The sequence below is a fragment of the Eurypyga helias genome, unplaced genomic scaffold (genome assembly GCF_000690775.1).
Source record: "Eurypyga helias isolate BGI_N326 unplaced genomic scaffold, ASM69077v1 scaffold4761, whole genome shotgun sequence".
NCBI classification, from domain to species: domain Eukaryota; kingdom Metazoa; phylum Chordata; class Aves; order Eurypygiformes; family Eurypygidae; genus Eurypyga; species Eurypyga helias.
The window spans coordinates 80995-94370 of NW_010231386.1; the positions used below are offsets into that span (position 1 = coordinate 80995).

Sequence of the window (13376 nt, forward strand, 5' to 3'; positions counted from 1 at the left end):
GAAACCTGGGCACATTCTCCTAATTTCGGGTGTTGACTGCTCAAGGTTACGTTGGAACCCACGACAGCCAGCAACCGGCTGCATGCATCCATCGCTAATTCAGCGGATAAGGGAGCAACTGCCTGGCGTGGGCCAGCAGCCAGGTCAAAGGAGGAAGGTTGCGGCAGTGTCTCCTGCAACGGGTGTTATGTCAGAGGAATTCAGAGCTATTTACTGAAACTCGGCGATAAACATGTCACCGTGAAAAGCCCAGGTTACTTCCTGATGGGTGGATAATACGAAAATATTAATAAAAGTAGGGTTTGAGAATGGAGGTGCTCAGGTAGAGAATATCCCTAAACTCAGGGTGTGATCCTGCAACCCCTGCTCCTCCAAGAGCGGCACGGAGCCAAGACCGGCTGCCTTGAGAGACGGTCGAAGAGATTTCTGCTTCTGCAGCAGCAGAGGAACGTGAGGGCCCTCCAAGGAGCCTGAGCACGGCTCGTCCCCAGGGACGGCCGTGCCTGTTCCACGGCTGCTGAGCCAGACAGATCCAGTCTGGGATAAGTGTCTGACCCTTGGCATCCGTCTCATGGCCAGAGGAGAATTTGTTGAAATTCCTGCTTTTTTGGTATCTAGTAAGAGATAATAAATCGAGTAAGATCTCCGTTTTCCAGGAAGGAATGGAAAGGTGGTTCTCACAAGAGCCGACACCTCTGGGCCTGTGAACACGGGCTGTTCAGCTGAGGTATTTATTGCATCTGAACCACGGCCAGAGGCAGTGCTAAACTGGATGTGCAGGACAGACCCCCCCATCCAGCCCCCCAGCATGACCCCCTGCACTCTGCCCATCTTCCTCCACCTGGCCCACGGGGCTGGGAAGTTGGGGACCCCTGGTAGTGCCGCTGCGGGATCCAAGCACGGACACAGTGCGGACCCTGTTGCCTTCGTGCCCCTTCACGCCCCACGGATGCACGCTGGGTGTAAACGGAGGATGCCGGGGTAGGCATCTACCCCGACAGAGCTGGAGGCGCAGCATCGCCTCCGTCACCGTCACAGACCAACACCACGGGGCCTCGGGGCTGAACACCAGCCCTCACACACGTAGTTGGTTACTAACAGAGTTCCCTTGGCAGTGGGATGCCAGGAACCATGGAAATGGAGCAGGGGAACGCAGCGAGGTGAAAAACCCACCGCTCCCTGCCCAAAGACGCAGCCTTTCCTTTCAGCCCCAGCCATGGCCGTGCCGTGCGTAGGAGGTGGAAGTCTTGGAGCCATCGGGCGCCTTCCCGGTTGGGGCATTTCTGCGATACGATGGAGGCACAACTGGGAGTGAATCCCGCTAATTGTTGTGATGACTCCAGAAACTCAACTTCCAGACCTGCTCCTTTTTTGCCCCAAGACTTTTACGCAGCCGGCTTTAGGTGGGTAAATAAATTCCCAGCTTCAGGGGACTACGACGAGGGAGACGCGGCAAAGACAACTTTAACAGCGCTGTTTCTGTTCCAGTTCAGTGCCTGGCTGCTGGCACCCAGCTCTCTCTATCCTGACCTATTCTGAGCCTCAAATAAATTCGGTATTACAGCTGCCCCAAGGCCGGGACTCCCAGACGGCTCTGGAGCACTAGTCCGGCGCTCGGGGGGGGACCCCAGCGCAGCTCTCAGGTACGTGAAGCCAAGCCCTGTTCTGTGGAGCAGCCCAAGATCTGCCCCCAGATTTTGAAATACGCTGTTTCTTTGTTGCTCTTGGTATTTCCCCAAAAAGCGACAAACCAGATTATCTGGTCATTTAGTAGGAACAACCCTGGGCCCTTGATGTGACGGGGAGGAGCGGCAGGAAGAATGCAGCAAGGTGAGCCTGACACAAATCACGGCGGGGTGTTTTCAGACGCTGTGCCCCCAACGCTGCCACCATCGGGGGGGTTTGGCTTTAACTGATCATCACCCAGTTGCTCAGGACCTTGCTTCTGCCTTTTCCACCACCTCACACCCCATCCCAAGCCCGAGGCAGGCTTTGATTTCCGTACTGCAGGAGCCGGAGCGGGCTCTGTCCCTAAGAACTCCCAGCTCCCGATGTTTCCGTGAGTGGGAGGTGGTCAGGGGACACTCCTGGCTCTGTCCGTGCCGGCCGGACACACGCAGGAGGTGCTCGGGATGCCGCCCTTCCCCTCCAAACCGCTCTGCCCACTCCAGTATCAGGTCCACCCACTATGCCAACACGCATCCTCGGAGATGCCGCTGAGTCAGTTCCTGTTCCGATGGCACAGCTCTATTCTCAGAAGGGTGAGCTGGCTTTTCCTGTGACTGGAAAATACCTTTCTTTATATTTTCCATTCTTTTCTTTCCATTGACACGGATGTCTGGACTCCACAAAGGGCAAAATCAAGGTGGGACAGCCTTTCTTCCTGGGTTGTTTCCAGCCCCAGTGGGATTAGTGTTGGCTCTTTCACAGAGGCCCATTCATGCAATTATTTGGTCTCTCAGGGTGACCTTTCAGGCCTAAAGGCCTTTGAGCCACTGACAATGCAACCCGAATCAGCCACCTCATTTTCCGCCGGCAACCTTCTCTGACCAAAACCTACAGTTTGAGAGTGATGAAAATACTTGATAAATTCCTGTCAATACCTCACAATGGATTTGATCTGTGATTTTTTTCAGAAAACCTATGGAAAAAAGTTCAAATGTTTGCCTCAGCAGTTTCACACTGAAGAGTTTTGGATCTGCCACCTAAACCCGTGGCTCCCCGCTTCACTTTTAAAGTGTTTTTCTCTACCTTGAATGCTGGGAAACCTCTGGAAATATTAGAATATTTTTTGGCCTTAATTAAACCGAAACATCCCATTTCAATCTCCTCCTCGCTGAACGATTTGTCTCCAGTCTGCTCGCGCACAGCAGAGCTGCAGGTGGGACAAAAGAAGGTCTGGGCCTAAATGGAACACCCCCCCATCCCGCACCTCGCTCAGCAGAGCGAGCAACGCTTCCCAGCGTGTTCTCCCAGCGCCCTGACGCCACGACCAAAGCTTTCCATAGGCCACAAGCACCATGGAGAGTGAGTGAAAGCGGAAAAACGGAGCCAGGCCAGGCATCTGGTGAAAAGCCAGTTTCTAACCCTCTTTCAACCTGAGGCAGGCTAACACATGTCGCTATCTGCAGCACAGGGCTGTTTTCCCATAAAAACAGGGATGTGTGACGCTTCAGCACCTCTGCAGATAAACACTTCTCACCACACACCCCGATTTCAGTGTTTGTGGGGTTTTTTACTGACTGAAGGGGGGAAATTCAGCCCTGGTGTTTATGAGCTCGTTAGCACTCCTCCAGAAGGGAGCTGGCAGCAGGGGGGTGATGTCAAGAGCTACCTTCTCCTTTCCCTCCTCTTCCCCACCCTGGAAGGCGATGGAATTCGATTCCCTCATCAGACCATTCGTGCACAGCCAGGAACCCCGACGCGCTGAAATCCCTTTGGCCCACAAGGTTTTTCCCAGGTCCGTGCCCTGCAGGTGACAGCACAGCCCCGCGCCACGCGCGACTCCTTACCGAGAACATTTAATTGCTTTCTAAAAACTGGGTTTAATGAACTCCAAGTTGGAGATACAGCAAGTAGACCAGCAAAATTATTTTAAAACCGCAATTATCTGGCGTTTTCCTTCTCTGCAGGAAGAGAGCCAGCTCTGAAGGAACAAGCTGAGAAGACCTGGCTTTGCCGTCATTCGTGGAGGTCGAGCTCCGCCGACTGCACCGCGTTTGTGTTTAAGTTCCAGCAGAACTTCAGGAGAAATCAATGGATCGTCATTGGTTTCCGCTGGAGTTTGATCAGCACCTTGCACCTGAGTCAGGTAAGAGTAAGATCAACAGTTTTCAGGGGCTGAAGAAGCCGCTGACTGCACAGCCGTGTAGTCTTTGCCAAGGAAAACTCCTCACGTTGGTTCGAAGCTTCTTTTTACCTCGTCCCGGCCAGCAGCTACCACTCTGCCCCACAGAGGAAAGGCACCATGGGTACAGTTGTGCTCTAAGGCAAGAGACTAGCCCCCAGCACCCTCAAATCCAGTGCAGAGGATTCTCCTGACACTCATACTCTGCGTAAGATAGCATGGGAAGGGAGGATCTTCCTCAATGCTCCAGCACTCCTAAGGAGATATTATTGGAGTCATCAAAATGGTAATTCCACCCTCACACTGCCTGTGAAATACAGAAACTGGTGTCTCAGATAATGGCCTTTCTTTCGGGCGCTGGGTTCCGTGACCTCTGTTTTGAGCAGACACATCAGCGATAGCCCCAGCTCCCAAGCCTCACCGAGTTTAGGAAGCCCACTGCCTTCACCAGCGCAGTACCTGAGTGCATCCTCCCTCTCCCACTTCAAGCTGCATGCAGTGTTTTTTTTCCCCCCAGCATGCAATTATGAATCCCTTCAGGTCACTCTGCCCCAGCCTGAAGGTATTACCTCCCAGGGAAAGGAGAAAAAAGGGGTGTTACTGTCTCTCGCCGACACAAGCTTTGGTCGTGTCTGATGTGCAGGGAAAGCTGGCAGGCTCCGCAAGTGAAAATTTTACTTCTGGGCGACCGTGGTGTGTAAGTCAGCTTCGCACTGGGATATTTTAGCAGTACCCATAGAAAGATGAATAAATCACCCCCGCAGCTGGGAAACCTCTCCCATTCCCCAGTCTGACCTCTACGTCATTCTCCAGCAAACACCTCCCTAGTAAGCACGCAACTGCTTGACCTGCACGGGAGTCAGAGGCGAGTGTGATTCTCGCAGCCGTCGTCCGTGGACTGCGCCGGCGCCGTCTCTTCCGAGGCAGCCACGCGCACCCCGTTGTGCACAGCATGGCTGTGATTCAGATGTTCCTCCCGGCCTTTTGGGGTGCAAGGGCCGCTGTTAGGAACCAACGTCTGTTTCTGCTGTACCTGCTCCAGTATCTGCAGCACCTGCAATCAGTACACACAGCTCTGAGTGGGTTAGCAGGAAGGGAAAGCACCAAATCCTAAGTGACAGGACAGGAGGAAACGGCCTCAAGTTGTGCCAGGGGAGGTTTAATTGGATATTAGGGAAAATTTCTTCCCAGAAAGGGCTGTCAGGCGTTGGAAGGGACTGCCCAGGGAGGGGGGAGTCACCATCCCAGGAGGGATTTAAGAGCCATGAGGATGAGGTGCTCAGGGACATGGTGGGCTGGGCAGTGCTGGGTAATGGTTGGAATTGATGGTCTTAAAGGTTTTTTCAACCTAAAGATTCTCTGATTCTTCACCACCTATTGAAATAACACCCTATTCTCTCCCAAGCTACATCTCTGGGCTCAGCCTTGGGATTACACTAAGCATTTCTGTCTGCTCAGAGGACTCTGGGACAGGAGTAAATGGAGACCCTGCTCCATGGAGGTCCATGACCTCGGAGCTCTTTTTGTGAACTAATCACTCTCACCAACCTAAAGAATCTCTGATTCTTCACCACCTATTGAAATAACACCCTATTCTCTCCCAAGCTACATCTCTGGGCTCAGCCTTGGGATTACACTAAGCATTTCTGTCTGCTCAGAGGACTCTGGGACAGGAGTAAATGGAGACCCTGCTCCATGGAGGTCCATGACCTCGGAGCTCTTTTTGTGAACTAATCACTCTCACCTCGCACGTTCCCCAGCAACGTGCTTAGCACAGAGGTTCAGTGGTGGTCTGGAGACAGGATGAGGCCACAGGAAAGAGGGAGCTCTGTTTTTCAGCTCTTTCACATCACCCTGTGATAACTCCTCATGCTACCACAGATTTCTTCACCTTACAGAACTGGGAAACCCCCAGTCTGAAACCCACTTGATGAAGTTGGAGAAAGGGAGCAGAAATAAAAATCAAGGTGAATTTTACCTGAGACTTGGGGACGATACCAACTCTGAAGAATCCTATGTTTCCACTGTCGATTTTGGTGCAGTCCACGACAGTGGAGGCGATGTTCTCCGGAGAAGGCCCGTCACAAAGAACCGCATCCACCTGAGGAGCAACACATGTTCATCCCGAGTTCCCCTCGGGCACTTGGGAAAAGAGAGGGAAGTTAACCCCTCTCAACAGCAGACAATTATTGTCAAAGGCAACTGTGCTCCTTCCTACCCCACTGTAGTGACACTAAGGGCTGAATTTGGAAGGAATGAACTTAAAAGCCAAGAGAGGGATCTCTATGGGGTGTAGGGCAGAAGTACAGCAAAGGCAGGTTTACATCAGCTGAGGAGCTTTGAAGAAGCCCCATCCACAAAGCAAATGTAGCTGTCATGAACACACAAAATGCAGTAAGACAGACATTTGAATGGCTGTGACCGTTGTACTTCCAGAACTTATAAAAGTTCTAAAAGCCAGGAATATTTCAGAGCTTTGGCACCAGTTTTAAACCAGCTTCAGCTTTAGATGGGAATCCCCTGTGTTCTGACAGCTTAACACCAGCTGGAGTCCTGGCATATTCAGGCATCAGTGGTTTTATTGCTTGTAAGCAAAGAAGCATCTTTTTTGTTGCCCATATCACTCTGTGTTGGAAGATAAATTAACTCACGTTGCCAAGCTGTAACTATACTGTATAAATCTGAAGAGTTTTGGTTTCCCACCAAGTTCTGTGCTTTATAGTGGCCTCTCACAATGACCCCAGCGTGAGGAGTGTCCATGAGATTTTTTTAATGAGATGCTTTCCCAGATTCTTGGTATTGTCTATTGATTTGCCTACTGGAAACCAAGTGGTTGTATTCTTTCATCCCCACATCTTTTGGGATCAGCCAGAATGAAAAGACACGGAGCCTCCGTTACCTTATCTCCCAGCTTGGCATACACTTGGTTGTGGTGTGTGGTGTCTGCCTCTCCCGTGGGGTTAGCTGACGTGACCACAATGGGGCCAACCTGGTGACAGAAAAATGGGAATGAAAGCTCTGAGCATGTTTTGCTGTATAAAACAGATGAGTTGAACTCTGAAGTTCACTCCTGAGTCTCTGTGACTCTGAAGAGAACTCGGTGTGACTCACCCAAGCAGAAACACCCACTTGGTAGGCAATTACAGTCCCACCAAATCTGCGCACGAGTGACTAACTGCCTGCTGAATACTGATGTTGATTGGGAAAAAACACTTTGTTTTCCAGAAAGAGCAATTGCCACAGACCTACAATGCCTGTCCTAGAAACGAGCAGAACATGCAGGGTATCACAGTTCCTCTGGCCACATGACCTTTTGAAGTTATTCTGGCTTCAGATAAGCCCGTGCTTGCAACAGTGTTCTATGTGGGAAATCAAAGTGTCAGTTAATTAGATCTTTTCTGGCTTTCTGACCTGGTGATTATTCCTTTTACCCTCCTTTCTGCAATAGAATCAGCTACCAGCCTCCTGCATACCTCACCCCTTCTTAATGATATTTTTCTTGCCGGAGTTACTCACTTTAGCACTTTTCACTCCCCAAACCTGTCTGAACAAGCTAGAATCCTCGCTTCATGGAGAAAAGTGAGAAAGAAAAGAGAAGTGACGTGCCAAGAGGGCTGAGAGGTGCTCCAGCCTCTCACTATCCTCCCCTCCAGCAGCCCAGAGGACCTGGGTGCTGGTGACAGACCACGCCTGCTCCCCAGACAGCGGGATGGCAAGGTCTGCTCACCGGCGCGGCTGGGATGAGCGTGCTCCCGCCACTCACCAAGTCAATGAGGTGTGTGGTGACGGAGCAGTCGGGGATGCGGATGGCAACGCTCTGAGCAGTACCGACATATTTAGCAGAGTCCTTCATTCCCAGGAAGTCCACCCATTCACCTGCACAAGGAAGAGCCACGTGGCACTTAAGGATGTCCCTCAGTCCACAATGACCTTACCAGAAATAACGCCACAGAGCATGCGGCGTTGCAGGGATGCATGACTTAAAGCTGGAGTTTCAAAGCCAAAGCTCTACAGAGAGCTTGGAAGTAACCACACTTCCTCACCTCTGGGAACCACCAAGCTAATAGGAGATGGCCAGGCAGCCTCCATGAAGTCCCACAGGAGGGGAGTGAACAGGTGCTTGGCAGGTTCCAGTTGCTTTAGGCTGGAAATCCAGAGTGACATGGGGCGATCCTGAGCCTGGCGCTTGGAGCTGGAAAGGAAGCAAGAAAAATGAGCCTGGAAGTAAGATGGGGATTTATTTTCAAGCTTAAAAGGAAACCATGTTGGCGAGGCCTAGAGTTCAGACAAGGGGTGTAGGCTCTGCCCCAGGTCATCAGTCCAGTGTAAGCAGGACTGGTCAACAGATGACCTGACAGAAAGGGACAATAATGACTATTCACAATCAGGAATGTCTACTCTAAATCAAAGTTTTAGCTTCTTGCATAGTGATGGGTAGAAGTCCCAATTGTCCAGGTTCTGAGGAAATCCCACCGATATGAGGTGTCCTGGCTGCTTACAAAAGCACAGCTAGAGGCCTTTGTCAAGCACAAGAGGGGTTTTGGTTGTGACAATATGTACCGACAAATACATACACTAACCCTCATGCCCATTTGTCACTTCTTGGCTCACCTGCCAGGAGCCTTCAATATCCTAGAAGGCAATTCCAACCCAACTGTCTCCTTTCCTCGTTCAGATCTTCTCCCCATGCTCATCCCCATCATGTTCCCATGAAGGCTAAGCTGTGGGTCTCACCGCCCTCAATGGTTGCTGTAGCCAGTACTCAGCAGCTCTAAGCCCTAGAGGCTTCTTTAGACTAGCCAAGGAAACCTTCACTGGGGCAGCAAGATAAATACTTACTGGTGAGCTTTTTCCACAGCATCAGGCCGATTACAGGCTGCCACAAGCACATACACAGTATCTGTGGGGATGCCGCAAGTCCCTCCGTTCTTCAGGATATCTGTTGGCATGTGAACAGGGCAGAACCCCTTGAGTGACTACAGTGAGGGGCTGTAATTCACGGAAGAGCTGTCACAGACAAAACGGACAATTTGGTGTGCTCATCTCCTTTTCCCAACTAACAAGGCATTTCCTCTGACAGTGTATTTCCTAGCATTCATCCAAGAGGAGATCTGGCATTTAGGGGAGATCTAGGCCATGTTCCTCAGGGCCAGAAGTCTTTCAGCCCTGTGGAGAGAGCAAGCACCATGCGTTTGCGCTGCTTTCTCTGTACAAAGCTTTCAGTGGTAGCCCCAGCTGGGAGGATTCATGTATCTCAGATTGGGTGAGCAGATGGGGATGTGATACAGAAGAGGCAGCAGCAAATTCTCTGCTAAATCCAGCTCCTGACAAGGAACTGGTCCTGTTTCCCCCACAGTGACTCTTGTAATTTGGCCCACTTTGTCAAAATGTCATCAGATTACCATGGTTTCCACATCTGGATTTGAAAAATGTTCTTTTCATAATGTTGTGCTACAAAAACTCCCAGAATTTACCCTCCACCCCCACATTATGCCCTATGTATTTCCCTTACCTGCAATTCTCTTGACTGAGGAAGCTTTCCGGGCAGGCAGGTGAAGGCACTTGGTCATTCCTCCCCCCACACCACTGAGCTGCACAATGGGCCTACCCATTGGTAAGCAGGAACCCTCAAAGGTGCTGTTGAAAAGGGCAGACAGGAAGCAGTAAAAGCTGACCAGACCAAAGAGGAGAGTGGCAGCAATGTCATAGCCAGCTGGAAGAGCATGGATGGTGTCCAGCAAGAAGCTGACAGCAATGAGCCAGAAAGTGAGGGAGTAGAAGAACCAGGCGATGTTTAAGAACAGCGTGCAGAAGACAATGAAGCCATTGAAGAGCATGAACCCAATGATGCCTACGGCTGCATGGAAGCTCCTGGTAGTGCCATAGAGGCCACCATATCTTGTCAAGCCCCAGATGATCCACATGACAGCATAGAGAATGAAGGCGCTGCTCTCCAAGGTTTTACCCCGGGCAAAGGCCACTGAGCCGCCTAGAAGCTTAAGGATCCCACCAGCTACCACTACCCATGGAATTACAACAGTAGCAAGTGGAGCCTGTGGGTCCCCTGTCATTGTTATAGCAAAAGAAGCGAGGACACTGCATGCATAGCCAAGTACTTCTGCATCTGCATACTTGGAATACCCTAGGTAGGGAGCGTGAAGGTCTGCCCCTTCACGAAGCTTCAGAAAACTGCTGCGAGCAAGTAGGGCCTTCACAGCACCCTTCCCTGTTGGGATCTTGGCACCTGCCTTCCCGTTGTACAGGTGAATTAGAGTCATCACGGCTGAGGCCACAAAGATGGCCACAGCCACGCCTTGGGGTCCACCTTCAAAAAATCCCTTGGGACGGCAAGCTAATGCAATGCAGTAGGCCACATAAACCAGGAAATACAGGCCATCCACCGGGCTCTTAAGAGTGATAAAAAGAGCCAAGACAGCAAAAAGAATTGAGAAAACCACCAGGAGTGGCGTAGGGAAGGATGGTGGCTCTGGTTGCCAGATTGGGTAGAGAAGGCAATAGCCTCCAGCAAATTTCAGGATGGAAGTGAAACCAAAGAAGGTAGCCATCAGTACATCCATCACACGGTACGACAAAACGCAGATGCCAATCTGGTAGACCCCAGCTGCCCACAGCCAGGGCACTTGACCGACAAACAGTTTGTCAGTGAGGCCCAGGAGCCTACAGCCAAAGACGCTGGCAGACAGCATGTTCAGGATCAGACCGGTGACTGCAAAATGATTAACGCTGCCACTGGTGGATTGGATCTGTGCATGGGTCTTTTGCTTGGCCAGATCGGTGCCAGGCAGGGCAATTTTCTCTTTGGTTAGGAAATAAAGAATCCTTCCCAGAGCAAAATAACCACCAACCAAGCAGACAATCATATAATTGCAAGCCACAGCAAAGGAACCGAAAGCTGTGCTATAATGCATGGCAACTTCATGAGCACTGGCAAGCGAGAGAGCAGAAGCAATCATAGCTAGGATGACCTCTCTGCAAAGGAAGCCGACCGCTGCAGTAATGAGTAGTGCCAAAGTAAATGTGACCAGGCCAGGCACCAAGGCATTGCGGAAATCACCAGTGTCGTTCAAAACTCCTTGCCCTCCCAGGATGAAGACCACTCCGTAGCCACACCAGAACACTGAGATAGTCAGGCAGAGAGACAAGAACAGGGAGGCATTTCTCAGGCTTCTCCGAATCCCTGTGAAACAAATGACAATGGAACAGAACCGCGATTTTGAGACAGGAGGTTATGGAAGCAGTGGTTAGGCCAAGAAACTGTGCTGTAGGCATGTGGCATGTTGGAAACATGATCACTACGCTAGCACGGAGCTGCACGGGTCCTGCATGTTGCTAGAGAGAGCTAGCACAGGTTTGGGAAGGTCTGCCCCATGCCCCATGATGCTGTGTAGACATGACCGTAAGACGCCATCAGCACAACACATACATCAGAACGCCTGAGCTGAGCCAGAGAACTTGAGTTCCTTCAGCTAAGTACTGTATCAGGCCCCAGTCGAGGTTTAGCGAGCCATTGTCTTACCTTCCTCACGATGCTGAAAAGGCTCAGTAACAAGACCATAATGTATTAATGCAAATCAAGCCCTGACACTGCTTTCTTTTGGTTGCCTGGTGGGTTTGCTCCTGTTGTAAGCTGTCAGGTCCAGTGTCTGAACCACAGGTGTCTCACAACCTGCTGGATCCCCATAAATAAGCAGGCCTTATCAGAAAACAGAAACATAGGAACTGCAAAACTCATTCCTTCTCAAGAACCATCCTGTTCAGTATCCTGATCCCCAAAACGACAAAGACCTTGATTAAAAATACTTCAAGTTGAATGGAACCCACCTACTACCCCCAGACAATGTCACAAAGTACCTTATTTTTACTGCTATGTGTTCATGATGTGAGGGTATTGATCAGCACGGACAGAACCTGAAAGCTTCCCTCTGAGCTGGAGCTTTGTAACAGACCCGTGCTTCATTTCTTTCTCTAGCTGATACAGCTCTGTGAGCCGGACTAAAGGTGGGAAGGGAAGCAAGAGCTCTGCTGAATGAGTTCCCAAGCTACCAGGACTGTAATCACACAAGTATGCATCTCGTGGAACAAGGGAGCACAGAAATTCCTGCCTTTGGCAGGAGGCTGTTGATTCCCACCGTGAAGCATCACCTGCCCAGTGGTCCATTCCATAAGGTCCCACCAATACGCCTGCTTCTAAGTGCTTTCTACTAACGCTCTGTGCCACCACTGCCTGAGAGGAGGTGGATCTATGCTTTATGGGTTAATCATGTTTTTAGACTGTTAGAACTCTCAGAGATCCTGGTAAAGCATTTGTTCAAAACCAACATCAATTTCTTTTGTTGCTTATGTAGGAAAAATTTGCTGTGCTGACATACCCCTCTAGGAGGATGAATCAGTGGTCTGGCACGGCCATCACAGTTTGTACAAATGTGTTGGCAAAGCAGAACAAACCCATGCAAAGCTACAGCAGGGGGAGGCCTCGAAGCCGGCCATCCTGCGAGTCTTACCTGCATATGCCAAAAGAGACGATAAAATCAACAGAAGGACTCCTAGAGCCGTGCTGGGGATCAGAGGGGCTGCTCTGGGCAAGGCGTAGAAATGCACTGCCAGTAAGAGTGATCCTGTGTGGGACAAGGGAGGTGGAGAAAAACACAAAGAGCTTGTAAGCTTTGCCCAAAAAACCCAGGAGAGAGCCAGAGTGGCAAGAGAAGAGAGGAAACAACAGCAGTACAAGATCTGAAAATAATGAAATCTGAGGAGCTGGGGGGGTGTGTCGTAACTTGGTTTGTGCCCAAGGTCTCACCTTCCTCAGTGCCTGGTTTTAAAGAACTTGAATTTAATCACGTTTGAAAGTGCTGCCAGTCGTCAGATAAAGGTTCTGGTTACACAAAAGGCAGACAGACGCACGCACACTCTACAGATGATCACATAAGCCCGGTGCCTACGGAAAACCAGCCTAAAAATGGAAAGGGGCAGCTCAGATGAATTGCAAAGAAGGAGCAAATAAAAACAGAGCTGCAGGGAAAACGGCTAGAAAAGGAAAAGAGAGGAAAATGCATCCAAATAAAGATCATTTATGAAAAAGACTACCAAAAAGTTATGATTTGCTTCCCACCCAGGATGGATCAAGCACAAAACTTCAGGCCAGCACTTTAAAGCCAAGACAAATATTTTGTTGGCTGCTGAAACAGGCACAGGGATCTCTCGATCTCAAACCTTTATCCAGGCAGAGGAGATTCAAAACAAACAGACTCTTTAGCCCCCTTTGAAAAGGGGGTTGTCCATGAGAGCTAGTCCCAACCCCATCCTCCCATGCCAAGAGTCGATCCCTACCTGCGGAAATGCCCAAGAGCCCTATGGAGGAATGCAGTGACTCAGCTTTTCTGTCTGCCATCGCAGAGTCCGCTGAAGACCCAGATGTGGGCTGAAATGCTGCCTCTCTTTCCTCCCTAGCTCTTTATAACCAAACCAACTCCACTGGCCTGCGTTCCTCCCTGCTCTCCACCCCTTTTCC

General features: G+C 50.5%; 1 protein-coding gene across 1 annotated transcript; it reads right to left on the reverse strand.

The window, feature by feature from the left end:
- Positions 1 to 4706: 4706 nt before the first annotated feature.
- On the reverse strand, positions 4707 to 13256 carry LOC104516640. Its single transcript, XM_010161044.1, has 9 exons — positions 13196 to 13256; positions 12370 to 12483; positions 9360 to 11045; positions 8687 to 8786; positions 7891 to 8039; positions 7611 to 7723; positions 6747 to 6836; positions 5826 to 5948; positions 4707 to 4901 (listed from the first exon to the last, which is right to left on the reverse strand). Exons 1-9 carry the CDS (start codon positions 13254 to 13256, stop codon positions 4707 to 4709), a joined length of 2631 nt encoding a protein of 876 aa, XP_010159346.1.
- Between the last annotated feature and the right edge of the window lie 120 nt (positions 13257 to 13376).

What these genes read in the sequence shown, in the direction of transcription:
- LOC104516640 (XM_010161044.1), bottom strand. Translation starts at nt 13,256, where the DNA reads ATGGCAGACAGAAAAGCTGAGTCACTGCATTCCTCCATAGGGCTCTTG. An exon ending in GTCTCTTTTGGCATATGCAG is followed by an intron (nt 11,046 to 12,369) that starts GTAAGACTCGCA and finishes TTTGTTTCACAG; the next exon opens with GGATTCGGAGAAGCCTGAGA. An exon ending in CTCAGTCAAGAGAATTGCAG is followed by an intron (nt 8,787 to 9,359) that starts GTAAGGGAAATA and finishes ACATGCCAACAG; the next exon opens with ATATCCTGAAGAACGGAGGG.